We start from the raw sequence: 27,385 nt of genomic DNA, 5'->3' as shown, positions 1-27,385 counted from the left end.
AATTCTCAAATAAATGTAGAAAACTTATTAAAAGTAAAGAAACGTGCACATGGCCTCCAAGCAAGGCGAAGTCATAAAGACATGAAAAAAAGAACGAATATTGTAGGATATGCTATTGTATAGCTATAGAATACACAATGTGTATGGCGTTATAACAAGTGACATAATAACCGAATGAATTGGTTATGAGCGGAGTAGGGACGCACAATAGATGATAAATATGTTTCGAACGAAAATATGAATTGACACTGTTCATTTTGCATCGTTTGTACGAAAAAGTGCTGAGATTTTTTTTTTTTTTTTTATTTATTTTGTTACTATTTTGTTACTATTTTGTTACTATTCGGTTATTATTTTTTTATTGTTTTTTTATTATTTTATTAATATTTTATATTTTTTTTATTTTTTTATTAATATTTTACTTTTTTTTTATTTTATTTTTTTATGTCTCCCACTTCTCTTCATTAAACGTCCACACGACAATATCTCCTTGTAAAGGTAGATCCTTTCAACAAATACGTACATACACGTATATCATACAAAAATCTCATGCGTTTGTTTCATCTACCTGCTGATCAGTGTTCTCTTCACCTAATGATTCTTCCTTAACCTTTTGTTCATGTTCCTCAATCCACTTAATATTTTCTTCTTCAACTTTTTGCAAACGTTCATTTATTGTCTTTGCTTTTGAAATAAAGTTATTATACCCTGTCACTATTAGTTGATTGTTGAAATAAGCTTCAATGTTCTTTCCCGTAATAGCAACAAGTGTTCCTGCTGTATTGTACAAACTACAATTATTAAAAATTAATTGCACATCTTTAACAAATTCAGTTGGACACATATATTGACCTTTCTTTAATTTCGCTTTTACACAACTAAAGGACATTGGGCTCTTAATAACATCATAATAATCTGGACAATTCTGTTTTTTTGCATCTACTAATTTTTCAAATATATGTCCTCCTTCGTATTTACTTAAGCTTTGAATTACTTGGTTAGCCACTGTATACCACTGCTTATTGAAAGGATCATTTGCATGATTTACTTCTTGGTTAGCTATGCTTGTCACATTTTTTGGCCATAAAGCGATATCCGGGAACTTTCTCTCAAACTCTTTTAGTTTTATTAATGGTGCATCTACCCACAAGTCTGGATCTTCTTCTTCCAGTGGCTTATATTGTAGTTTGTATTTCTTCCTCTGAGCATTCACTGATTGGAGAAAAGGAGAAGAAGTAACAGAAATTAAAAAAAAAAAATTGTTTTAAATGGATGGGGGTATCATCTCTGCGAGAGACAACAACTTAGAAAAAGGTTAAGAACAAAATAAAAGATGGCAATTTTATCACTCAGAATGAAAGGATTATTCTCCTAATGCACGTGCCCAAATTTCAATTAAATCTTTGTATGTTGTAATATATATGCATATGAATAAATATATATATGTACAGAGTTTGCGTTCATTTTTTTTTTTTTTTTTTGTTATGCATATTTTACTATTATTATTAGGATCCCCTTGATCATTCAGAGTTTCGTTACTTTCGCTTTTCACCTTCCCACCTTGAGTTCCTGCAGGGTTTTCTTTGAACAGAAAATGAAGATAGAAATGAAAAGTACCATATTTTTGAAATATATGAAAGGAAGTAGGGGTCAGTGCAGATGACGAAGTAGAAGAAACGGACATGGGCGAAAAAAAAAAAAAAAAAATTGTAATAAGTGGACATCTTAATTCGCAATCATGTCATGCATGACGCGTTATCCCCCTTTAATACAAATGAACTATTCGATCAATTTTTCTAAAAAGTCATGGCATAATAAGTACAAAATCAAAAGACAAAAAAGAAAACAAGAACATAAAAATAATTTCACTTGCAACTGTCTCCATTTTAGGACTTACTGGATGATCCCGCATTTTTGAGTAAGTTGATAATATTGTTGTGTCCATTTCCTTTGGCAAATGTTAAGGCTGTTCGTCTTTGCGCGTCCTTAATAGAAGGATTAACCCCGTTTTCTAACAAACATTTGACAGTGTCAAATCTACCATCCCTACATGCATAAAAGAGGCAGGTTTGTTTATTTAAATCTAACAAATTTGGGTTTGCACCTTTTTTTATTAAGGCCTCAACACATTCCGTTTTCCCTTCTCTTGAAGCATAAAATAAACATGTTTGTCCAAAATTATCTGCATCATTTGGGTTACAACCCTTATCAATTAAATATGTACATAAGCTTGTATGTCCTTCTCTAGCAGCATAAAATAAACATGTTTGTTTCATTAAATCTTTGGTGACTGGATTACAAATTGCAAATCTTTCAATAAGTAATTTACATATTTCTACTGATTCATTATCATTTTTCCTTGCTGTTACATAAAACAAAGGAGTTGATTGTGTCTGTTTATCAATGATTTCAATTTTATTATTGTGTTCTCCATTAGCATTAACTTCATATTCTTTGTAGTTCGTTTCAAGAAACTTCAGAACATTTTCAAAGTTATCTTCTCTTATGGATTTTATTAGGGGTAGTGTATTAAAATCCTCCAGTACCATTTGTGATTATTCTGGAATTGGAGTGTAATCGGTTTGATCGATTAGATCAGAATGGTCTGAGATGACTATGTCGGATATAACGATGAAATTACCCGAGCATATTCTTCTCCCGTTTCTTTAAATACCTCGTGGCATATAATTGAAATATGGGGGAATGGGTGTTTACTTTGTTACCCTGTTACTCTATTTAGTTACTTTGTTACTTTATTTTATCACCCTATTTTTTTACTTTATTTTATTTTTTTTTTTTTTTGAACCCATATGTGATGCATTTATATATGCCAATACATACACATATAAGAATCCGCTAGTCTCATTCCATCAATGTACTCACATGCTTTGCCATCACCCATAGTATGGAAATTTATTCCTGCAAACGGGTTTTCACAAGCACCCAGCTAGTTATTTCCGAATCACTTTTCCCTTCTTTTTCTTTTTTTCTTTTTTTTTTTTCCTTCTTCTTCTTTTTCTTCTACCCTTTTTGTCTGTGTTACATGTGAAGAAACTTCGTAAGAATAACTAAGCACTGTAATTGGTATAACACTTTACGTTTTTCTTTTATTCTCTAATTCTCAAATTGTAAAATGTTCTCCGTCTATAGTTATCTGATATTACCCACGGCGGTGTCCTTTTGAGTTAGCTAATTGCTTTTATACAGGGGATATGATTTCTACCCTCTTACGTTTCTCTCTGTAATTTCCTTTGATTACATAAAATTTGCATGGAAAAGAGTGCCGGGACTTTTTCCACTTCTAGCCAAATAAAAGGAATAATAGATTGTACAGGTGGGGGATTTTATCGATTCGTGGTGTTGAGCTCGGTAAATGTGAATGGAACATAAAAAATGAAAATGGAAAAAAAAAAAAACAAGCTTCGTTAGAAGGGCGCAGAGAAAATAACAGGCGTAAAAAACAGCAGGAATTAAAAAACAACAGGCATAAAAAACAACAGGAATAAAAAAAAACAGGCATAAAAAAAAACAAGCATAAAAAACAGCAAGCATAAAAAAAAACAAGCATAAAAAACAACAAGCATAAAAAACAACAAGTATAAAAAACAAACAGAAGGCGGAAGAAAATGTAAAATCAATAGGTTCCTCTTCCTCGCATTTATATGTTTAATATTTTAAAAAATTGAAAAGGATTATTTTTATTTTTTTATTTTTTTTTTTTTTTAACGTAAAATTTGGATATTAAGTGAAAGCTAAAAAATTAAAAAAAAAAACAAAATAAAAATGAAAAGAGAAAAAAAACTCGCCTCAGTTTTCAATGGGATTAAAAAGGGAATAAATAAAAATAATTCATACGGCATGATAAATTGTAAATATATATAATTCTTTATCCACTGTGCTACTCGTACATGAAAGGTTAAATGAGAAGCACTTACTTAATAAGTAGGAGGAACCAAAGTAAACAATTGTGTAGTGCGAACACAATTTTTGGCTCACATCCTCCATCGTTATGATATGTCCGTTTCTATTCATGAATAATTATTTTTGTAATTATGTTGCTCTGAAAAAGCATTCCCATATGTTACAATTCCCCTGCTCTATTTCTCCATTTTTTAAGGAAATTGCTTTTTATTTTGTTTTATTCTATTTTTTTTTTTTTTTTTTTTTTTTGGGGGAGGTTTGTAAATATACATAGGCATATAAAGTATGTGTATATATATATATATATATATATATATATAATATGAAACATGAATAGGTTACATGCCGTCACTTCCATTTTGCGGAGTTACGCCTCTTTTCCACTTCCTCTCAAGAAGGAAAAAAGAGGAGAACATTCTCAGTATGTAATAAGGCGAAAGAAAAAGAGGCATATTTTATCTTTGTATTATTTATTTACCCTGATGAATTTATAGCATGGACTGTATTTAATACTGAATATAATACATTTATAAATGCTATACCAAAAGTTTAAAACGTGAAACAAATATACTTGTCACAGTATAGTAAACCTTGTTTCATAAGATAAAGGAAAATTTCTTCCATCCAAATCCGACCTTTTTTCATTACAACGAAAATAAACTTTCCGTCCCTCAATTTTATGGAAGTAATAAGGGAGAGAATAAAACTTATATTAAAAAAATATTTTAATAAAGGCTATTTTTTTTTTATTTTTTTTTTTTTAGTTTTACCACATTACTACATACACACACATAAATCTCCATTTTGAGAATTAATCATTGTTGTTTTGTATACCTTAGAATAACCGTCCAAATATTTCCCTGTTATCCATAATAACTTTGAGTATCTGATAAGGGAAGAGCCATATAATTTCCTGGACTGAGGAGAAGGGTTTTTCTCTGTCTCTCTCTCTCTATATATATATATATATATATGTATATATATTTTTCAATGAAGCAGAAACAAAAGGACTAAATAATATGAGAGAGTGAATATATCATCGCAGCATGTGCTATTCTTAAATTTGACATATTTCTAGTATTCCGTTTTTATATGATTTCTTCTTCATTAAGCTCAGAAATATCGAAGTAGCGACGTGTCAAAGTAGCTAAGACGTGCCTCCAAATTGGAGACGAAAATCTTCGGCCAGCAACACAAAAGAAGACGCATATGCGCAGTATCCTAAAGGCAACACTAGTGGGGAAACAAATAAACTCGTTTTGGCCACGTTATAAAAACTGTGGGTGTATTTTTAGCAACTGTGAGATGCCAGTACTATTATAACCCTAATGCAATATGAGAATTCAAATAAAAGGAGGTATATGGAAGAACTGCGAAGATGAAGTTCTGAAGGCTGCCGTGATGAAATACGGCCTGAACAACTGGTCAAGAGTTGCGTCCTTGCTAGTGAGAAAGTCAGCGAAACAATGCAAGGCAAGGTGGTATGAATGGCTAGACCCATCAGTGAAAAAAACAGAATGGAGTAAAGAAGAAGAAGAGAAACTTTTACATTTAGCGAAGTTGTTCCCAACCCAATGGAGAACTATTGCACCCGTAGTTGGAAGAACGGCACAGCAATGCTTGGATCATTATGAATATTTACTTGATGAAGCAGAAGGAAAAGTATATGATAAAAACAAAAATCCAAGATATTTGAGACCAGGAGAAATTGATCCAGCTCCAGAAACAAAACCTGCGAAAGCAGATCCTGTAGATATGGATGAAGATGAAAAGGAAATGTTAGCAGAAGCAAAAGCTAGACTTGCAAATACAAAAGGGAAAAAGGCTAAAAGAAAAGCAAGAGAAAAACAATTAGAACAAGCTAGACGATTAGCCCTATTACAAAAAAAAAGAGAATTAAAAGCTGCTGGCATTACCACCAACAAAATGAAATATAAAAAGAATGATAAAAATCGAATTGATCATGTTAAGGAAATTTTATTTGAAAGAAAACCAGCCAAAGGATTTTTCGATGTCAGTGAAGAACAAACAATTTCTCATTTTGATGAAAAAAAAAGTAACCAATTTAAGAGTATCAAATCGATGGATGTAGAAAGTATAAAGGAGACAGAAATAGGTGGTCCTTATGATGATCTTCAAGATTCTGAAGATGGTTCTCGAAAAAAAATTCATTTTAAAGGGAAACGAAATAATGAAGAAAAAAATCTCCTATTGGCTATTGAAAATTATGACAAACAGTTTAATGAATTAAGTCATTTGAGAAAAAGGGTTCGATTGAATTTACCGGAACCAATTTTAAATGAAAATGAATTGGAAGAAATTATCCAAATAAATAAAGAAGCTAATTCATTCAATCAAATTATTAAAGAGCAAAATGAAAAAAATAACAGCAATGCAGTAGTAATTAATAATATACTACCAAGTGTAACAAGTTCCCCATTTATTTTGAATGATAAAGATAAATATTCATCTATTGCAACAAATTTTTATAATAAATCGATTGCATTTTCAAGCAAGCTAGATTTAAGTATACAGCAAGCTGCACAAAATATAATTTCGAGAAATATGAACGAACCCATTATTGGAATGAATGAACCCGTTCAATTGAATAATTATCAGCAGGGAAATCACCACAAGGATGATAACAATGAAATGAATAAAAATCATATGAATGACTATTCTCCAATTTTGCACGATGAACCCATAACTATTGCCCAAAATGTCAAAGAAGTAAAAGAAGAAATAGAAAATTATAAAAAAATGACGGATGAACAGCAAACTACCAGTAGAGAAAAAAATTCCATAAAAAATAAAATCATAAGTGATATTAAAAGTTATCAAAAAAATGTCAGTCTTTATGCACATTCAGTTTTATCTTATAAAAATGGAAGAAATGAAAATTCAATAATTGGTAATGACACATTAGTTAGCGAATTTTATGATGAAGATTATGAAGAAAAAATAGATAGAGCTAAATTACTTATAAAATCTTCCCTTGCACATTTACCAAAAGAAACTAATGTAATTGAATTGCAAATTCCTGATGATTTAAATAATGAAGATAATGAGGAAACACAAATTAATTCTGAATATGATCAGATAGAAAAAGACATACAAGATATTGAAAGAGATAAAAAAATGCAAGAATATAAAAAAGAAAAAGAAAAATTCAATAATCAAAATAAAATTATTAGGTGGAATTTACCTAGACCATATTTTCTTCAAAAAATGAATATCACACATCCATTTCCTCGAACAGACATGTCTGATACGGGGAATTCTGAACAAGTAGAAAACCTTGTACATAATGAAATGATACTTTTAATAAAAAATGATATGTTTAATTACCCCATGAAAAGTAGCACACCCATTCAGAATAAGATTACACTTGATGATGTTGGTAAGACATACATGAAGATGGCTCTTGATTCTGTGCAAGCCGAATTGCAGAAAACCACACACAACGGGTCTAACAGCGCGTCACAGGACGCAACATCCATTATCAATGGTGAACAAATAATGAAATTGGATTCGAATATGTATTTAAGTGAATCCACAAAAAATGGTGAAATGGAAAACGTTGGCGAAGCGACAACCCACTTGGATGAAATGAATAAAGATATTCGTAAAGACAATCAACAGAAGGAACATGGCTCGACAATCCACCCAAATGGAGAGAACCCATCGAAAGAATTGAACCCACAATGCTATGGAACGGAACAGGACCTAGAAATGTGGAATAAAATAAATAACCAAATCCTTTTTTGTCCCATTAAGAATGTGTACATGTTCGTTGAAAATATGAATGAACGAGACATAAAAGAAAATTACAAATACAGGTGTCAGAAGTTGGATAGTTTAATTCAAAAAAATATGAACCTTTATAAAAAAATAGAAAACAAATATGATATATACACAAAGGGTTATCAGTTAAAAATTAAGGGGTACAAAAAAACTTTTGATTCCCAATTTAATTTGTATATTAATTACATGAGTGAAAAGGACGCACTAAACGCTTTGCACGAGCGGGAGAAAAAATATGCCCTTGAACGGATTCAAGAGGAACGCGAAGAAAACAAAAAAGAAATAGAATACCACAAGTCCCTCCAACAACTCTACGTTGAATTACTTGAAAATAACAATCTCTTGAAGCAGGGAGATAAACGAATGTGCTTGAAGCACGCAGGTGAAGGAGAAGCAGAGGTGGGTGGTTAGCTGCTTCCAAAAGCATGAAAAAAATTCTGCTGGATGAACAGATAAGTTCGTGAACAGATGTATATCAGGCAACCTCACTTCGCCACATCCCTGTTTCTATTTTTTTTGTACATTTTGATCTTTTTTTTTTTTTTTTTTTAATACATTCCATGAGCAGATCACCCAGACTGGTAGTGCATAGATGAGAACCTATGGCAATATATATATATATATATATATATATATATATATATATATATATATATATATATATATATTTGTAATTATATACCTAATCAAATTGGCATGCTGTCAATTTTGTTCTACATAATGTTAATAACGTTCTGTTCCTATATGGGAACTTCACTGCTCATCGATCTGTTTGTTAATCCGGATTAGTCCTCATATTTTATGAGCCACCACGCTTCCCCTCCGGGTGCATGAACCCACAGACACAATTCTTAACACCGCATTGTGGACACTTTGGCTTTTTCAAAATCTGAGAATATTCAGGTCCCTCTTCAGACGAATAGTCAATTATGGCATTCGGTTGAGTACATTTGTAAGCATTCATGAAGTAGTCATCTCCTGTTTTATTTTTTTCTCTATTTCTTAAAATTTCCACGATGTTTTCATCTTCATATTCGTTGTACTTGTTTACTGGATTTTTGGATTCGTTCCTTTCACAAGCATCTATAATAAACTTTGAATACATGCCAATTTGTCTTTTTTTATCATATGCATTTAATGTGAGAGAACTAAGAGTAGGATTCATTTTTGCCTTTTTGTTGTTCAAGTCTTTTCTTATTACTACATTTCCTGCTTCTGTTATTTTGATTTCCTGAGGTAAATTATCCAAGTTGTAAATATGTTGTGCATTCATGTAAAAGGAATTATTTTCTTGTTTTCTTTTTACACCTTTGTATAGATATTCAAGCACGCCTCCCTTTTTCCGTGCCTTGTTAACATCCCCATTGTGATTAGCACTGTGAATATGATCACTATGAAAATCGCTATCGTCATCAAAATATATGAAGCAATTTCCATCTGTTGTCCCTAGAAAAAGATGATTTATTTGATTATTAAAATGCGTACATATAATACCTGACTGTTCATAACACTTTTCGTACACCAAGTTAAAATTATCCATATATGTATCATAAATTTTTAGCATTCCTTTTATATTTTTTTCTGTTTTTTTAGTATTAGCTACTTCATTAAGGAATTGATTCATGTCTTCATCGCCCTTGTAGACCTTGACAAAATTATTAGCACCCATGTTGGTACTCTTCATTTGTAATTTCATCATTTTATATTTTTCGACATCGGATAGAATGTTCCCTACACTTCTTACTGTACGCTCATTTTCCGCTATATGTTGATCTACTGTTTTTTTTCTTTCTTGTGTTCCTGCTATTAGGTACCTTTCATCATTCCCACAAAATGATATATTGCTGTTTCTAAAAATTGTGGGAATGCTGTCAATGGTTTTAATGCACCTTTGTAAATATCTCCTATCCCAATATTTAATAGTATTGTCTAAACTTCTAGTAAAAAAAAAATGGTCCCTTTTTTTTGAAGTAACTATGTCGACTACAGAATTGGTATGTGAAACGCTTTTACTAATGCTGTACTTTGATTTATAGCTATACATATAATCATTGGATATTTTATTTCTCACTTCAATATGGCCATTTTCACAACCTAAAATAATAGAATTTCCATCTCTAACAAATTGACAACACAGTATATTGTTGTTCATAATATTTTTTTCATTAACTACTTTTAAACATTGATGATGAACTAATTCATTGTCGATACCATAGCAAACATTTTTTTGTAAATTCCAAATCCTAACAGTGCTATCTAAACTTCCACTTATAAAAATATTTTCATTGCATGGATGGAATTGGCAGCAATTCACGTTCCTCGTGTGTCCCCTTGTTTTATTAACATCTGTGATGTACATATCTCCTCTAATTGTGTTTTTAACTAGCTTACATGTACGATCATATACGTAGCACTTATTTCCATTGGCAACCAAAATGAGATTATTTGTCGCATCTAATGATTGAATAATAGATCCTTCTGCTAACGTTATCAATTTTGTATATCCTTTTTCCTCTCTATTCATACACTGAAATTCGTATATTCGTATGCAGTTGTCGTTCCCTGTTACTATTAAACTACTACCCTTCCGTACTGACTTTAACCCGCTGATATTTTTCTTATGTACATGAAGAATTTCTTCTTTCATTTTTCCAAATTTGAATTCTTCCATTTTGGATTCAACATTAGTGTAGTAAGAATCTGCGGACTCGTTGTATTGAACACCTTCTACTTTCGACTCTCCTTTGTTCTCTCCATCATCCGATAAAAATTCATTGGAATCATTTGTTTCGGAAAATTCGTCTGGATATTCATCATCCCCAACGACGTTATCGTCATGGTCTTCTTGGTTATCATTTTTAGCTTCTTTCTTAGCCTCGTTTTTAGCCTCATTTTTAGCCTCGTTTTTAGCCCCGTTTTTCCTTTCTTTGTCTTTTTCTTTCATGCTTTTCCGTTTGATGTGTGAAAGTTTGGACATCCCCTTCGAAAAGAGCACGAGTGTCACTCCTTCTTTCTGATTTTCCCCTCGTTCCTAACGACCCTTCAGCTTCTCACGCTACTTTTGTTTGACTCGTGAACTGCCGAAAAGGAACGCCCTTTATAGGGTTCTCTTCGTGTTTGAAATAACAATTCGAAATAACAGCGATTCATATTTTAACTCTTTCGTGAGTTGTTTATTTTTTTATTACTTTTATTTTTATTTTGTTTTCATTTTGTATATATTTTATTTTTATTTTGCCTTTATTTTGCCTTTATTTTGCTTTTATTTTGCTTTTATTTTGCTTTTATTTTATTTTTATTTTTATTTTATTTTATTTTATCTTTTTTGCATCCTTTCATTGGGTTTGAAAATGGTTCACCAGGAGAGTGCAATCGGCATGTGAATAGTTTTCCTCTGGGTAATTCGAGCACCCTTCCAATTTTATCATTTTGTCATTTTGTCATTTTGCCATTATGCTAATTTACCACTCGTTATTTCCACTTTTTTTTTTTTTTTTTTTAGCTTAACCAGAAATTCTCCTTCTGTGGAAAAAGCCTGGAGCTGTTATCGTCGCTTGCCCCTTTTTTTATCTAAACTTGGCTACGCGCACAAGCACTTTTTTTTTTTCCCCACATTTTTCACAATTTCATTTTTACTTCCATTTCGGAGTCTCGATACTTCCGCTGTTGCGTTCGAACAGGAAAGTGAATAAAAGGTCAATCCTCTTATGGGCTGGATAAAATTATTACAAGTGTCCTTCAGTATGCATACATATGTATATATGTACATATATACATGTTACGCACCACTGTGTACTTGTGTGCCAGTGTTAACCTGAATTGCAATAAAAATTGTATAATTCCACTTTTCGTTGAACAGAAATTAATTTGCAATTAATGCTTAATGCTGATCCCGTTCTTTTTAAGCCATGAGGAATGAACAGGTTTTTAAAGAAATGTCTTTTTTTTTTTTTTTTTATTTCCGATTGCACATACTGACACAGGCATAATGTTACTCATTAATATGGCACTTTCTACAGCAATAAGGTGTACAACTGAACAAAAAAAATGTTTGTATATTGATGCTCCTTTCATAATATAAACTGAAACATTGACTATTAAAAGAAAGGTACATACAAATGGATTGAAATAAAAAAAAAAAAAAAAAAAAATTTCATCATTTCAAAGAATTGAAGGAATTCTCATTGTATAACCAACCCTATCTATAACTTTGCACGGGGTGAGATCAAGCAAAAGTATGCTTTTGTTAACGTTCAGTAATGTTGTGGATTTAAAAATTGAATATAATACGATTCCACTTTCATATCTGATCGAGGGAAAACATTAACAAAATGCTAAACTCAGTTATCTGTATGCATAAAACGTATAAAGAATCAATGAATGATTAATAAAACCAATAAACAATTTGTTAAAGAACAGTTCGTTCGCGAGTACTTAATAAAAGGGACAATAAAACAAGGCGACAACATACACATGAGCACTGTCAAAAAAAAAAAAAAAAAGAAATTTCACGTGTTTGGAGGTAGGTGGTATATAATGGTATTAAGTATCTTAAAACAATATAACATAAAGAGCCATAATCGTCAATGAATAAATTTTCAAAAATTGAAAACACCGTTACAGACATCAGTTGACACATGGTTTCATACATTTGTGTTCTACGTGAGACGTGTCCGGTTATACATTTCCACTTCCACCCATTTAGTCTTTCATTCTATCCAATTTTTCCATGTGTTTCGAAAAGGAATTATGTGCACCTGCACCTGAACCTGCATCTGAACCTGCATCTGAACCTGCATCTGAACCTGCACCTCTATACATATATACACACATGCACACACGCCGCATTTCGCATGCTCAAGGGCAGACCCCGCAAAATCTCTGCAGCACAAGACTCACCACATTGTCGTTATTGGATGGGCCTATATACTTAGCACATCCCTTAACATTATCAGAAGCATTAACTGGAGCAACTGAAGTGGGAACCCCTTGGAGCATTTCCATGTCATTTTCCCCATCCCCTATAACTACGGCGTTATTTAAACTAATGTTGTAACTTTGGCAAATTTTTTTTACGCCTTCAAATTTATTGGTGCTCTGATGAAACATTTCAATGTAACTCATAAAAGTATTGGCTACATTAATTTTATGTGCAAAGAGGTCTTTGCAGGACTGAAAAATGGAGCTAATATTTTGTTCATTTAAACACAATAGAACTTTATAAACTTTTAATGTTTTAAATACATGTTCATTTATAATTTCTGGTGCTATAGTTTCTATATTCATATAATTTCTAATTTCATCATTTATCGTAAAACAAAAAGTTTTATCCAAAGTATACCAAATACAATATTGATCAAATTGATTTTGTTTTGTAAAGTTATATATATCCATTTTTAAATCATCATTTATCACATGGTCAATTATTCGTTCTCCATTTTCATCATATGTGATGCATCCATTTAAGTATATTCCTGGTAGCAATTTTAAGTTATGTTTTTTTAATTCTTCTCCTATCACTCCTTCCACTGAAAAAATTGGTCTTCCCGTTGCAAGAACAATTTTAATTCCTTTTTCTTTTGCTTTTATTAAACTTTGCAAATTTAGTGATGATAATTTATGTTCGCTATTTAATAGTGTTCCATCTATATCTGTAAAAACTATTTTTATTTCATCCTTAATATTTTCTCGGTTCACACTTTTTCCTGATTTATCTATTATGTCCAGCATTTTCAAACTTATCTTAGCTCTTGAAATATGTGCCTTTAGACGTAATGCAGTCGACACATCCGATGCGGTGGAAGCAATCAATGTAATCAAAGCAATTGTTAAAATATGCGAACGAGGGAACGGGTATTAGGTGGGGATATACCCCAAAGAGAAAAAACATGTATATGAATGTATTGGGGGTATTTCCAGAACAATCCTCTTGTGGCAAACTTTATATATATGCGTGGGAATAATCATGTTCACACATGTCAAAAGTGTATTTGTACAGTACATGTATATTAAATATGTGCACTTGGATAGGTTTCAAATATGAGATACAAAAAGGTTTCAAACTATGTTTCTATCTTCCAAAATTTAATGAAAAAAAAAAAAAAAAAAAAAAAAAAAAAAAACTGATCCGTACGCACATGTAGAGTGTAGTAAGCACATATCAGTTTATGTGCCCTGTATTACATATCAAAATTCTTTATTATTGTTATGTCCTTTACCCTTCCAAAAAGTTCCAAACCTTTTTGAAAACGAAAACATTATTTTTTTTTTTTCAGCTCTTTTTTCTTTCAAATGATTAGCCAAATTTTTTTTTTTTTTTTTTTTTTATGTGGCAATTTTGTAGAGGGGGCTATCATATGAAATGCATCTTTGAAAGTGTTTCTTAAAAGACATTATTGCAATTTTCGCTTTGTGCGTTATGTGAATGTGGACGACTCAACATGCTTATTAGCAAATTCAACAAATGTATGGGGATTTTTTTTTTTTTTTTTTTTTTTTTTTTTCTTTTTCTTATATTTGCACATGGTGCATTTGCTTTTTATTTAACATACATGGTCGTCAGTATATGTGAATGTAATATTAATGCTGTATATATAATACATGCCTGGGACACTTAAAAGTGCCCTTTTGTATTTTTTTGTGCTATGTTGTTAGAGATTTGACATTTGTCTCCATAAATGACGCAGTTAATTTTGTTACTCTTTGTGAATTTGGAAGAACAGTCTATTGGTTTCTGTGCAGCGCATTTCTTATTTCGACGAGTTTACGGCTTCTTAATTTTTTCGCCATTTTGCAGTATCCTTTTTTAACTATTTCCTTTTTTGTAGTGTTTCATTTTATCTGCTTTAATTTTCCTTTTTTGTAGTGTTTCATTTTATCTGCTTTAATTTTCCTTTTTTTTAGTGTTTCATTTTATCTGCTTGAGTTTTCCTTTTTTTTTTTTTTTTTTTTTTTTTTCCCCTTCCCTCCCGTTTCCTTCGATTTCATTTTACCTTTTCGTCCCTCACCGTTCTAGTCTCGTCGTTTCACTTGCACCCATTTCTCTTCACCTCTTTACACGTGCTCAACACACAAACATGGTAAAAAACAAGGACTATAAAAAAAGTGACTTAGTTCGAATTCTGTCATCAAATGTCAGCAAGGAGAGAAACAAAGCCGTAAAGCTTCTAAAAAAGTTTGAGCCCCTGCCAAGGAAACATTTAGATAGCAAATTTGATTCCAGAAGTGCAGTTGTTCATAAGTATAGTTCTTTGAAGGCCTTCATGTAAGATCGAGAAACTCAAAGTGCAAATATACCTTTTATTGTCACGTCTTCATTATTTACACGTATCATCCTTTCGATTTCTCCCCCCTCCCCCATTACCCCACATTGTAGGTGCTGGAGATGCGATAAGGTCAAACAAACAAATGTCAAAGTTCACTGGGATACATCAGAAGGTATAAATAAAAACGGGGGAAATAAAGTTCTACGAAAATGATATACATAAGAGTGTATACTTATGTGTATTCCTACTTGATAAATATTTACATATGCATCCTCTAGGAATATATCATCCACTTACGTTCACGAATCAAATTTGCAGGATTGAAGGTTATATGCACATCGTGTCATGGAAACTTGCTTGCAATGAAAGAGGTTGAGAGAGTAAGAAAAGAAAACAACACCAATAAGGAAATTGTAAAAAATTTAAGCAAAATGTAAATAACGGGATATTTTCTTTACTCATTTGTTTTCCATTGTAATGTAATATCTCAAACAGCTAAACACTGTTTTTCTGGAGGCCAAAAAATGAATATATTTACTATGCTATGATTCCATGCACATGTAATGAAAACGTGCAAAAAAATATCTTTAAATATTTTTGAAGTAGAGTAAGAAAACAAAAAAAAATGTTAGTAGTAGGAAAATTTGTTGTACATGCTAATTTGTTAAGAATTGTAACTTTTTTTCTTTTCCTTATTAGAAACACGTATGTTTAAGTGTTGATATTTGTTTCGATTCCCCTTTTTCTCATTTACTTATTCATTTATTCATTCATTTATTTATTCATTTATATATTCATTTATGTATTTACTTTTTTTTTTTTTGGTAAACTTAATAATATTAACACGCTGATATCATATTTTTCTTCTAAAATTGTTTTAATATAATTCAAACTGACAAAAAAACATATAAAGTTTTTCGAACTTTATTATTTCTAGGTGTAAATGCACATTCTTCCAATATTATATAGGATTTAAATTTCTATGAACATGTAGAAGAGGGGAAATTATCATTTCCCATGTGAAATATGATAATTATGATTTATAAAAAATTTAACAAGGTTGAGATATCGTTCATGTAAGGAGAAAACTCATTTATTCTTAAAGAATATGTTTTTTCAAAGCTGTTCAGAAGTTTGTCTTTTTTTTTCTTTTTTTTTTTTCCCCCATCCATCGTTTATCCATTGGATAAAAGATTATAGAAGCATTGTAGCATTACTACCTCTTATTAAAATTTCCATTTTGCTCAGACTCGAAAAAAAAAAAATATATAATAAAATAAATGGTCAAAAACACCAAATTAGAAAAAGGCAAAATTACTGTATTACATTTTTAAGACTTAGCAACTTTTGCTTCTCTTTAGTATATTTAGCGTCAAGTTTTTCTCTGTACCTCTCGTTTCACACATTCAGGATTTAATGTGATTTATATTATGTATCAGAATAGGGGAAAAAAAAAAAAAAAATGTTATGCTCAGAGTTTTTTTATTTTTTTATTTTATTTTATTTTTTTTCTTTATGTAACCTATTTCGGTTAGTTAAAAATCGTGCTATTAAATTTAAAGATGATGATGTAGCTAAAGGGACTATATCCTAAAGTTATAACAAAAAAGTTTGTTGAAGGAAAATAAAAATGAAAACGGTGGAAAAAAAAAAATAAAAAAAATAAATACCCATGCACAATATCATATGTAAGGATAATGCAAAACGGACGAAAAGTTGTTTGTAAATACGTAGACGCATGCATAATCATGTATGCACGTGTCTATGCTTGTATTTAAATGTACCTCTACGGGCTTATTTCTGAATCCTCGTAGACGGCCAAACAATTATGTTCGCTCACATATCTGCATTCTGATATAAGTATGCATAAGGTTAAGACACTCAACAAAAATAAATGATCCTGTGCTAAGAGGCTATCATTAATTACTCTTAATTGAATATATATTAAAAGAAAGGAAACTTATTTTTTCTTTCTTTTTTTTTTTTTTTTTTTTTTTTTTTTTTTTTGGGGGGGTGTGTATGAGATGGGATTATGCATAAAATATTAAAGAGAAATAGGAAAAAAAAAAAAAAAAAAAAAAAAAAAAACCTATATAACATGAACACATAAAAACATGAATACAATAATATTCTCTAGTCTGCACCCATTTAACACGATGTAAGTTTAGTAAACCACAGGTACATGTATGTAAATTAATTAGGTGTAAACTTAAAAGGTTTGTTCTTTCATTTCAAAATAAATAATGTTTTATCACCAAATGAGTAAGAAACACCTATTTATCATCCCCTCTTTTTGCATTTAAAAAAATGTTTTTTTAATGTTTAATGGAGGTCACTCCTGCAGTTTGTGAGTCACAAAAATGGGACAAGGAATACCTGAATGGCTATGCGAATAGTTTTACGCGAAACCAAATAGACGAAGTATTCACCATTGAGCTCGATACAGGTATATTATCTGGTCAACTTTATAACATACCATATACCTGGATTCTTTGGTAGACGTTATACGATCGCGCATATGTCTTTTCTCTATTTATGATAATAAATAAATGGTTAAGTAGATCCTCAGTAGAACCTGGACACACATCAAAGCTCAAAAACAAGTATATATACTTAAGCGTTTTTAACTTGGGATGTGTGCATTCTGAATTCCTTGTATATACAAATCTTTTTATTAGGCAACTCGCTTTCTAAACCTAATAGTTGGGTTATTTGAACGTCCCTTTTTATCATTTGAATTGGACGAATCCGTAAATAATCTAAGTCCAAATCCTTTACTTCCGTTCAAAAAAGAGCCGAAAATTCTTGGTTCATTGGATTTTTTAGGAGTACCAGAATGTTTCGATGAACTTTGGCTTTTTGATGAATTTGGGTTTCTTGATGGATTTGAACTTTTTGATGAACTTGGATTTCTTGATGGATTTGGATTTCTTGATGAATTTGAATTTCTTGATAGATTTGAATTTCCTGATGAACTTATATTTTTAGATGACGAAGGGGTGTCATTCTTAAGTGGTAGATCCTTAGAAATCACTTTGGCCATATCATCGATTCCATCTTTTGGTAATTTTTCTTGGGAGTTACGTGATTCTATTACATCTGAATCGTTAATTTGGGATGGTTTATCGTTGTCTGAAACTTTAGAATCTGTACTGTCACTGTCATTGTCTCCTTTGTGCACTTTGCTGATACCGTCACTAATACCACTTGGGCCTGGTATGGCATCATTACTTCCACTGCTTTCAGTAGTATTGAATGAGGAAACGGATTCAATCGTTTCATTTCTTGATTCGTCATTCATTGTGTTATCAAGAGCTTCACCTTCGATTTTTGTAGAGGAATTAGCATTATCAAGGTTTTCTTCAAATTTGGAATCCGAGAAATGATCAGTTTTTGAAGTCGTCACATTGCTTTCCTTATCTTCTACGTTAACAGTTGTTGAAAGATCTTCAGCAACATATTGTTCAGCATTTACTTCTGTGTTACCCATTTCCCCACTGGATTTTTCGATTTCACTGGATTTGACGTTCAATGATTCGTCTACGGCTTGTTCCACGTTCGCAGTTTCGGTTATCGAGGGTTCAGAATTCGATGATTCAGCTGAAAAAGTTTCAACATCTGCAATTTCCGTTGTTGCTTGTTCAGAATTCAATGATTCATCTGAGGATGCTTCAACATCTGCAATTTCCGTTGTTGCTTGTTCAGAATTCAATGATTCATCTGAGGATGCTTCAACATCTGCAATTTCCGTTGTTGCTTGTTCAGAATTCAATGATTCATCTGAGGATGCTTCAACATCTGCAATTTCCGTTGTTGCTTGTTCAGAATTCAATGATTCATCTGAGGATGTTTCAACATCTGCAGTTTCGATTGTTATTGGTTCAGAATTCAATGATTCGGCTGCGAATGTTTCAAGGTCTGTGGTTTCAGTTGTTATTGGTTCAGAATTCAGTGACTCATCTGAGAATGTTTCAACGTCTGTAGTTTCGGCTGCTACGTGTTCAGAATTCAATGATTCAGTTTCGGATGTCCCAAAGTTCATACTTTCAGCTGTTGTGGATTCCATGCTACCTGTTTTGCTTATAGCTGGTTCTGCGTCCACAGTTTCGGTTAATGCTGGATCGATACTCTCCGTTTCGGTTGCAGCGGGTTCCGTATTCAATGATTCAACTGATGTTCGTTCAAGGTTCACGTTTCCTTCTACACTTTCTTCACATTTTACAGTTTCGCTTAAGGTGGGTTCAATGTTTACCGATTCGGTTAATGTGGGTTCCACATTTAACGTATCATTTATGGAGGGTTCAGTGTTTAATGATTCAACTGAGGATATTTCAACATTCATAGGTTCGCTTACGATTGTCTCAAGGTTTACCTTTTCGTTTGTGGCAGATTCCATATTTGCAAATTCGGTCTTGATAGGTTCCATATTAACACCTTCATTTATCACAGGTTCACTGTTCATAAGATCAGTTAGGTTAGTCCCTCCATTAAACAATTCTGCACCCTTGGCATCGATTTTAAAACCTTTCACGAGTTGATCATCCGCTTCATTATTCCCCTTTACCTCAACATTTTCCGATTTAGACTTGGTTAACAGAAAATCAGGTTTATCTATTTTTTTATCGGGCTGTTCAGATTCAATTTTTTGTAACCCTTCTGCGTAATTTTTTTTTTTCTTTTTAAAATACATACCAATCCCTACCCCTGTTGCTATAACTGCAGCTAATCCTAAAATCGAACCTATGGAATACATAATAATTTTTTTTCTCTTGTTTTTCTTCCTTTCCAGTTCACGTTCTATCGATTTTAAACAATGCAATGCCCCCCTAGTGGCATGTTGATTGTTTGATAAACATGGTGTGAAAAAATACGATAACAGAATAAAATGAAATAAAAAAAAAACTTTAGATATTCTCATTAGAAATAAGAAACTGGAGAAATTTAAGCTTGTATATAATCTTCTGAATTATGGGAGATATATGTATCTAATAATGTGTTTAGATTCCGCATACATATGCTAGTTTATAAGTGTGCGTGCGATTAGTAGTTTGTTTGTTTGATTATGAAAAGGTTTTTGTCACTTTTTGCTTGTAAATTTATTCGTACGAAAGAAATCCTAGGGAGAATTACACCTAGCGATCAAAACTTAGAATTAGGGAATTTTTTTTTTTTTTTTTCTCGACTCTCTCGATTAAAGCAATATTTTACCGTTCTTTTATTTTGCTATTTGTTATTTTGCTATTTATCATTAGTCATTTGTTATTTTCTATTTGTTATTTGCTATTTTCTATTTGTTATTTGTTTTTTTTTATTTGCTATTTGTTATTTGTAATTTAGTAATTTACTATTTGCTGTTTTCTAATTTTTTTTTTTTTTTTTTTTTATTATTTTACTTTTTTCCTGTTTTGCTATTTAGTTATTTCTTTATTTTTCCGATTCTCTTCTTTACTATTTTCTGTTTTATTTTTTTTTTTTTTTTTAATTTTTTTGCTTTATTATTTTGCTTTTTTTCTATTTTACTATTATGTTACTTTGCTATTTCGCTATTTTTCTGTTTCCCTGTTTGTTATTTTATTTATTATTCTTACTGTTATCGCTTTTGTCCAATTTCCTGCGCACAAGTGTGTGTGTTCCTTATTATCTTTTAAGTTGCACATACAACGTTAGAAAACTTTAAACATGCCTTTGCATTAATAAAACCTAGGGGAAACATAATATAAAAAAAAAGAAATAGAAAATACACAAGTAGGGGGCGTCCTGTTTTTTTTTTTTATTTTTTATTTTATTTTTTTTTTTTCTTTAAAAAAATAAATAATTCGATTTTGAATTCTAGTGTGTGCTAGATTGTGCATGAATTTTTTTTTTTTTTTTTTCATTAGGTGTCGAAATGTTAATTTAATGAGTAAATTTTTTTGCCTATTTATGAGTTTTATATTACTTAATTTTTTTTATGCTAATTTATGGGAACATGCACATGAAAATACACATGCAAACACACATGCACATACAGACGAACACATACATGTAATTCCGTTTATCATATTTTTATGAATAAACTCATTGCGAAATTTTTTTGTATTTTCATTTTTGTTCATAAGTGAATTACGATTTTGATACTTATCCCCACATTCTAAGAATGTTATAACCCTGCCCTTGTACTAGCTACAATTACAAATATATCCCTGCGTAAGGATAATCAAATGTGACTTTATGAGTGTGTATTAAATATCTTTTCATTACACAGTTGAGTATATGACCTAAGCACATGTCAGTTGAGGAGGCTAAAGTACCTAACGGGGTTAATGTACTTCACCCTTGAATAAAATAAGTTTCGGAGCTCAGCTCAGAGAGGTTTGCCTGGAGGGTTTCACATGTACCCCTAAATCAAATGAATGCACATTTATTTCAATGCATACATGCTAATGAAAATGTATACTTATGGGTGTATACATTTAAGCATCCCCTTGATCTGTAACACGCGTTGTACACATAAGTCCACAAGAAAGAACACCAATTGAGGGAAAAGAGAAAAAAAAAAAAAAAAAAAAAAAATGAAATCAAGCTTCTTAACACAGTTGTCATCTCCCGTCTTTGTTGAATTTACCTTATCGCACATAGCAAATGTTTTTAATTTTATTCCTTAACGACATGGTTTTTTGGAGGTGAGCTAACCATTTCCATATGTGTGCGTGTTCTTATAATCTACGGCATGTGTAAAAAAAAAAAAAAAAAAAAACCTCATTACCATTTTATTATTACCCTCATTCTCGTGGTATCTTCACTAAAAAATAAGTTTATTTAAAAAAGCATGAAACAAATGTTATTTTCTCATGCATATAAGAACTTGAACATGGTAGTTTTTTTTTAGCTTTTATATCGTCTAATATAAAGAAGAATGTGGCAATATCTCTTGTTCGTAAGAATTTCCATTGCAAATCATTTAGGTAATTTATTTTTATCTATTTATTACTTTTTTTTTTTTTTTTTTATTATTTACTACTTATTTATTTATCTATTAGTTAATTAATTATTATTTTTTTATAATTTATTTACTATTTATTTTTTTATTATTTATCTGCTATTTATTTTATTTTTTTTATCATTTATTTCTCCAGTCATCATGTTATGCCTACTACATTTCTCAGCTAAGAAATGATCCACGACATCTTACTACATATGAAAAAGCTGTTCTTAAAAATGTCATTCGATTTGTAAACTATAAAATGTCAAAATGACTTATCAAGTATCCCTGTTCTCTATCAAACGACAATGCAAACGTCCGATCTGTTGAGTTTATTTTCAAAATTAAATACAGCATATATTTTTGCAGTATTAATTTGTGCAATTCAATTAGTTCTGTAAGTTTGTTTTATTTGTGTGACACAATAGCAAAATTCTCACCATAAAATGAAGTTATAGCATATGCACAAAAAAAAAAAAAAAAAAAATGAGGAACAGATTTTCTATGAGGAATATGAAATGAAACCCTTACATGCTTACATTTGTGCATGTCCTACGCATCCACTCATATGCCAATAGATTGTAGCACAACGGAACTGGTTTATGGAATATTTTGGAGAGTCATTTACCTCATTTTCCAAATGTAGAAAATTGTTACTTATTTTGTAGCATATGGGATATTTTGAATATTTTATCTTTTTCATTAATATTTTCAAAATTGTGCATGTACATTTTTCGAATTTATCATCACATAATCATTAACCTACAATAGAAGAAATATTACACACTCCGTTGTTCCCCTTCTCTCATTTTTATGGGTGTACATGATAGGACTTAGTGAGATTCTATCTCCTGCTTAGTAGAAAAAACGTAGAGAGATTGTGAAGACAAAGGGATTACAAAATATCACTATATGTACAACATGTTACGCTTGTGAATGAATGTACATATATAATCGAATCATAAAGGTATGATCAAATGTGAATGATGCAAAATGGAATTTACATGAATACTATTTTTTTTTTTTTTCCAGTAGCCCGTTCTGATATTTATTAAAATGAATCTTAGATATAGTCCTGTTTCGTGAACAGCTCGTAACAAACGCAGTCTTTGTCGTATTTTGAAACGGCATAAATATAGGAAAAAAAGAAATATATACATATGATTCGAATTCGGATTATGCTATCTTAATGAGACATATTTTAGAGGGTGAGATGGGGATTATATTACGTCAGTTATGGATAAATAAATATTTACTTAAGTATTTGGCGTTATTCCATTTGAAACAAACAAACTAAAAAATTGATCTCAGCGATGCGTATTTATTCCTTTGTTAACCTTCGTGATATGTACATACGTCATACGCAAAAAGTGTAAAACAACATAACTTCACACTTTAGCTATTATATTCATACATATATATATATATATATATACACGTTTGTATATATGCGCCCCTGAATGCTTAACTATAATTTATGTATTCTTAAATAACAAAAGTGGGAAGGTGAAGAAAATAAAAAAAATTGTTCTATCAACACTCTGTGCTGTTATTTTTAGCACTTTTTTTATATCCACCTTTGTAGAGATATGTCAATATCGAGGAAAAAGGTAGAAATAATAGTTCTGTTAATCTTTACACCAGCGTGAGTTCATTGAAATTTCATATTGCTTATTCACTTTGGGGCATTCATATATTAACAGTTTATCCATTGTCAGGTGTCTCAAGCGTTATAAAAAAAAAAAAAAAAAAAAAAAAAAAAACCACGTACAGTACCATTTGCGATACATGCAAGACTTTTCTCATGATATATGTACCCCTGCATATATTTTTACATATGTACATGTTTAGGCAAGCATATTCATTTCTCGGGAGCTTATTCAAGCAACTCTAGATAAGAAGTTTCAATATTTTTTCTTTCATCTTTTTTTTTTTTTTTTTTTTTTCTTTTTCTTGTAACTTCAATAAAAGGGAAGATAAAATGTATGCATAAATTGAATAAGTGTGGGGGAAAAGATGATAATGTGTCAAATAAATTCCTTAGACGATAAAACATAAAAGTATAGCAAAGTGGAAACAATAATGGGGAAGAAAAAAAAAAAAAAAAAGAAAAAAAAGAAAGAGAAATAAAAAGAAAAAGGGAGAAGAAGAGGAAGAAAAAGAAAAAGAAGAAGAAAAAAAAAAAAAAAAAGAAGAAAAAGAAGAAAAAAAGAAGAAAAAGAAGAAAAAGAAGAAAAAGAAGAAAAAAATGTTTAACCGTTGCTTCCTAAATTGCTTTGTTTTCATTAGTCTTAGCTAGCTTGTTATAGCTGCAAAAAAAAAAAAAAAAAAAATGGCTATTTTGCACTGTCAATGATTGTATTATGTATATATATATTTTTAGCATTTTTCGAACAGTCTCCCCTTTTTTTAATCTTTCTTTGTAGCTGGCGTAATATGGTGCATGTGACGGATGCATGTAGAAGGTCACACTATGTATATGTACATACATATATATATATAATATATGTATACACATATACACACGACAATAATACTCGTGTGCGCGCCACTCATGTTATTCCCCTTATCGCTATTGAATCGGCATACATAAAATATAAAAGGTCTATTTAAAACGCTCTGCGTCATCCCTCATTTCTTACTACCATGGGGGGAGGTAATGTCTCCCCCCCTATTCTCTTACATCAATATACATATCATATAATATATATGTCATAACTGCAAACCCCCATATACCCAAATTGCAATTTGCGTAATTTCAAGTTTAGTACATAAATAAAATAGTTCTTCAATGGGTACATTGGGCCATGTACCGATTCAACACCCTTGGAATTATGAGAGTGCATATAAAGCAAACATCAATTTATCACTATGTAGAAAAAATTAAGTTCACAAAATTTAAGCTGCATAAACCCTTTATTTAATTAACTCAAAAAGTTTCTCTATGATAGCGCGGAAAAGAAATGACTAAATTCATTTTACACTGTTATTTTGCAAATATATTATACGGATATGTAAAAATATATAGTACGGCACTACATATGCAAGAGGATGTTATAAATATATATATATATATGTATACATGCTATACATATGTGGAATATATAATACATTATATTTATTTATATATGCGACATGTATGGGAGTCGGGTGGATTAAAAAAAAAAAAAAAAAAAAAATTAAACAAGGTAAAAAATACGTTACTGTAATCTGTAATAATAATAAAATGAGGCAAAATTAAAAGTATAATTAAAACTTTAACGGCAAAAGTTAAAAAAGAAACAATTAAAATTTGAATCGGTTCAACCAACTTCGAGTTAACTTCATCCAATTTAAATATATTAAGCCTTTAGAGTAAATTAAAATCGCATCACAAACAAAGAAAAAAAATTAATATAAACGAAACCCAAAGCAATAAAAAAAACGTTCAATCGAAACAAACCAATCATATGAAAAAAAAAAGTCATCAAACGAAAAAAACCATTAAACGAAAATAACACTATCAAACGAAAAAAAAACTATCAAACGAAAAAAAAACTGTCAAACGAAAAAAAAACTATCAAACGAAAAAAAACTACCAAACGGAAAAAACTATAAAACGAAAAAAAACTAACGAATGAGAAAAACCAACAATCCAATCTTATAAAACAAAGGATTTCCACGTTTAAACGAAAACCCACAAAATCCAGTTTTACTCAAAATATTAATATCATCAAAAATTATTTTAAAAAATTCCTAGTAGGCAAAAATATATTTATGCTATTATATCAAGTTTTGAACATTTGTTGTTCCCGTTATGTTATTCTCATTTACTACATTTTATAACATATTTAAATAATGTCAATCGTGTTATAGGAATTTATAAAAATTTAAGTATACATGCATGTATGAATTGTGTGATTTGTACATTTATGTTACGATACCCACGATTGTGCATGTTTTGTATATATAACGCAATTACTTGCATATTCGCATATACCCCCACGTGTATACCTTTGTAAATCTACATTAACTTATGCTCAATTAAAATAAGCTCAGATTTTTCTCAGAAGCGCAACATATGTAAGAACAAAATTAAAAAAAAAAAAAGAAAAAAAAAGCAGTTCATTGCATGGCCTGAGTGATATAAATAACCATATATATTTGCAGAACTGACGTTGTCATTTACAAACCTGCGTAAACTCGCATGAACATATGTGTGTACATATATAATAATACTTGTGGAGAAAATAAATTCTGCCATTGACCAAAAAAGGCGCGAAGTATATAATCCAAGTTGAATTATGCATATATAAGCCAAAAAAAAAAAAAAAAAAAAAAAAAACAACGGTAAAAGAACGAAGCAGAGATCATTTTTTTCATGTATTTCACAATTTATACCACAATATATACGCACCATTTTATAAAAATTTTCACTCCATTTTGCTACGATTCTTGAAACGATCACGTGCTCTTGAATAGTAAAATAATTTTTGTATACCAAATGCTAGCATAAGAAAAGACCTTCTGTGAAGCCAATACATTGTAATAGATAAACTGCATATACATACAGTACGTAAACCTAAATAAGCTTTTATTAGGAACAGTTTGTTGTTAGCAACTCAATTAAACCCAAGACATTTATTTACGTGCACATATGCACATATAAAGGGGAAAAAAAAATAAAAGAAGAACCCACCACCACCACCACCACACCTCCCCCACAAACATATATCTCTTATTCAATAAGAGTATTCAGTTATGAATATAAATACATATATGTGTACCACTCGGCATATGTATATATAAATATATAATATTACCGAATGAATATATACCCCTCTAGGAATATTTTTCCCTCTTATGAATATATATATATATATATAAAATTATTTTACTATGATTTTCAATAAATCAATTTTTCGAAGAAGCCAACAGAAAAGAAAAGTCAGGTTGATCATTTTTGCCTGTGCCAATGTTAATGAGGGAATACCCTAGCATTTATTTAATACGCATGTCATTAGAGATAAGGGGAGAAGCTTTCTTTCTTTTTCTTTTTCTTTTTTTTTATTCGCTCAAAGTTGCATAAAAACATAATTAATTACGTATAAAAACGATTAGAGGCCAAAACACATATTCAAATATTATATAGGAGACTTATAAAAGGAAAAATTAAATTACCACGTTGCGTATACGCACATGTAAATACATATATACATACTTATAATATTTCCCTATACAAAAGTCATATCCAAGGGTATCCACAGTGTGAATATACACAATTTTCATTATATCAATAAGCTTAATATATTAGAACCTCTAAAAGCACAAGTAAAGCATAGTAGGAAAATTCAGCTTTAAAGATTCCCCCCCCCCCCCCCCCCATATATACCCAGGATCCTTATAAACCCTCCTTCCCTCTCCCTCCTTCTTATTAATTTAATTGTACTATAGC

General features: G+C 30.7%; 6 protein-coding genes across 6 annotated transcripts; 2 read left to right on the top strand and 4 right to left on the bottom strand.

The window, feature by feature from the left end:
• Nucleotides 1–547: 547 nt before the first annotated feature.
• Nucleotides 548–2,549, bottom strand: PGO_061820 (hypothetical protein, conserved; the record flags this gene model as incomplete). Its single annotated transcript, XM_028686825.1, has 3 exons — nucleotides 548–1,212; nucleotides 1,498–1,569; nucleotides 1,898–2,549. The coding sequence occupies 3 exons, from the start codon at nucleotides 2,547–2,549 to the stop codon at nucleotides 548–550; spliced, it is 1,389 nt and encodes a 462-aa protein (XP_028542626.1).
• A 2,707-nt stretch (nucleotides 2,550–5,256) lies between these two features.
• On the top strand, nucleotides 5,257–8,136 carry PGO_061810 (DNA binding protein Myb2; the record flags this gene model as incomplete). The annotated part of the gene is made up of 1 exon (XM_028686824.1): nucleotides 5,257–8,136. The coding sequence occupies one exon, from the start codon at nucleotides 5,257–5,259 to the stop codon at nucleotides 8,134–8,136; it is 2,880 nt and encodes a 959-aa protein (XP_028542625.1).
• Nucleotides 8,137–8,524: 388 nt separating this feature from the next.
• PGO_061800 (WD domain, G-beta repeat domain containing protein) lies at nucleotides 8,525–10,669 on the bottom strand (the record flags this gene model as incomplete). Its single annotated transcript, XM_028686823.1, has 1 exon — nucleotides 8,525–10,669. One exon carries the CDS (start codon nucleotides 10,667–10,669, stop codon nucleotides 8,525–8,527), a length of 2,145 nt encoding a protein of 714 aa, XP_028542624.1.
• A 1,913-nt stretch (nucleotides 10,670–12,582) lies between these two features.
• On the bottom strand, nucleotides 12,583–13,455 carry PGO_061790 (haloacid dehalogenase-like hydrolase; the record flags this gene model as incomplete). Its single annotated transcript, XM_028686822.1, has 1 exon — nucleotides 12,583–13,455. The coding sequence occupies one exon, from the start codon at nucleotides 13,453–13,455 to the stop codon at nucleotides 12,583–12,585; it is 873 nt and encodes a 290-aa protein (XP_028542623.1).
• A 1,346-nt stretch (nucleotides 13,456–14,801) lies between these two features.
• PGO_061780 (hypothetical protein, conserved) lies at nucleotides 14,802–15,427 on the top strand (the record flags this gene model as incomplete). The annotated part of the gene is made up of 3 exons (XM_028686821.1): nucleotides 14,802–14,989; nucleotides 15,101–15,162; nucleotides 15,309–15,427. 3 exons carry the CDS (start codon nucleotides 14,802–14,804, stop codon nucleotides 15,425–15,427), a joined length of 369 nt encoding a protein of 122 aa, XP_028542622.1.
• A 2,237-nt stretch (nucleotides 15,428–17,664) lies between these two features.
• Nucleotides 17,665–19,908, bottom strand: PGO_061770 (early transcribed membrane protein; the record flags this gene model as incomplete). Its single annotated transcript, XM_028686820.1, has 1 exon — nucleotides 17,665–19,908. One exon carries the CDS (start codon nucleotides 19,906–19,908, stop codon nucleotides 17,665–17,667), a length of 2,244 nt encoding a protein of 747 aa, XP_028542621.1.
• Between the last annotated feature and the right edge of the window lie 7,477 nt (nucleotides 19,909–27,385).

The sequence above is a fragment of the Plasmodium gonderi genome, assembly GCF_002157705.1.
Source record: "Plasmodium gonderi DNA, contig: Chr06, whole genome shotgun sequence".
Taxonomy (NCBI): domain Eukaryota; phylum Apicomplexa; class Aconoidasida; order Haemosporida; family Plasmodiidae; genus Plasmodium; species Plasmodium gonderi.
The sequence above is the reverse complement of the archived record's forward strand: the minus strand, read 5'-3'. Positions and strand labels throughout refer to the sequence as shown.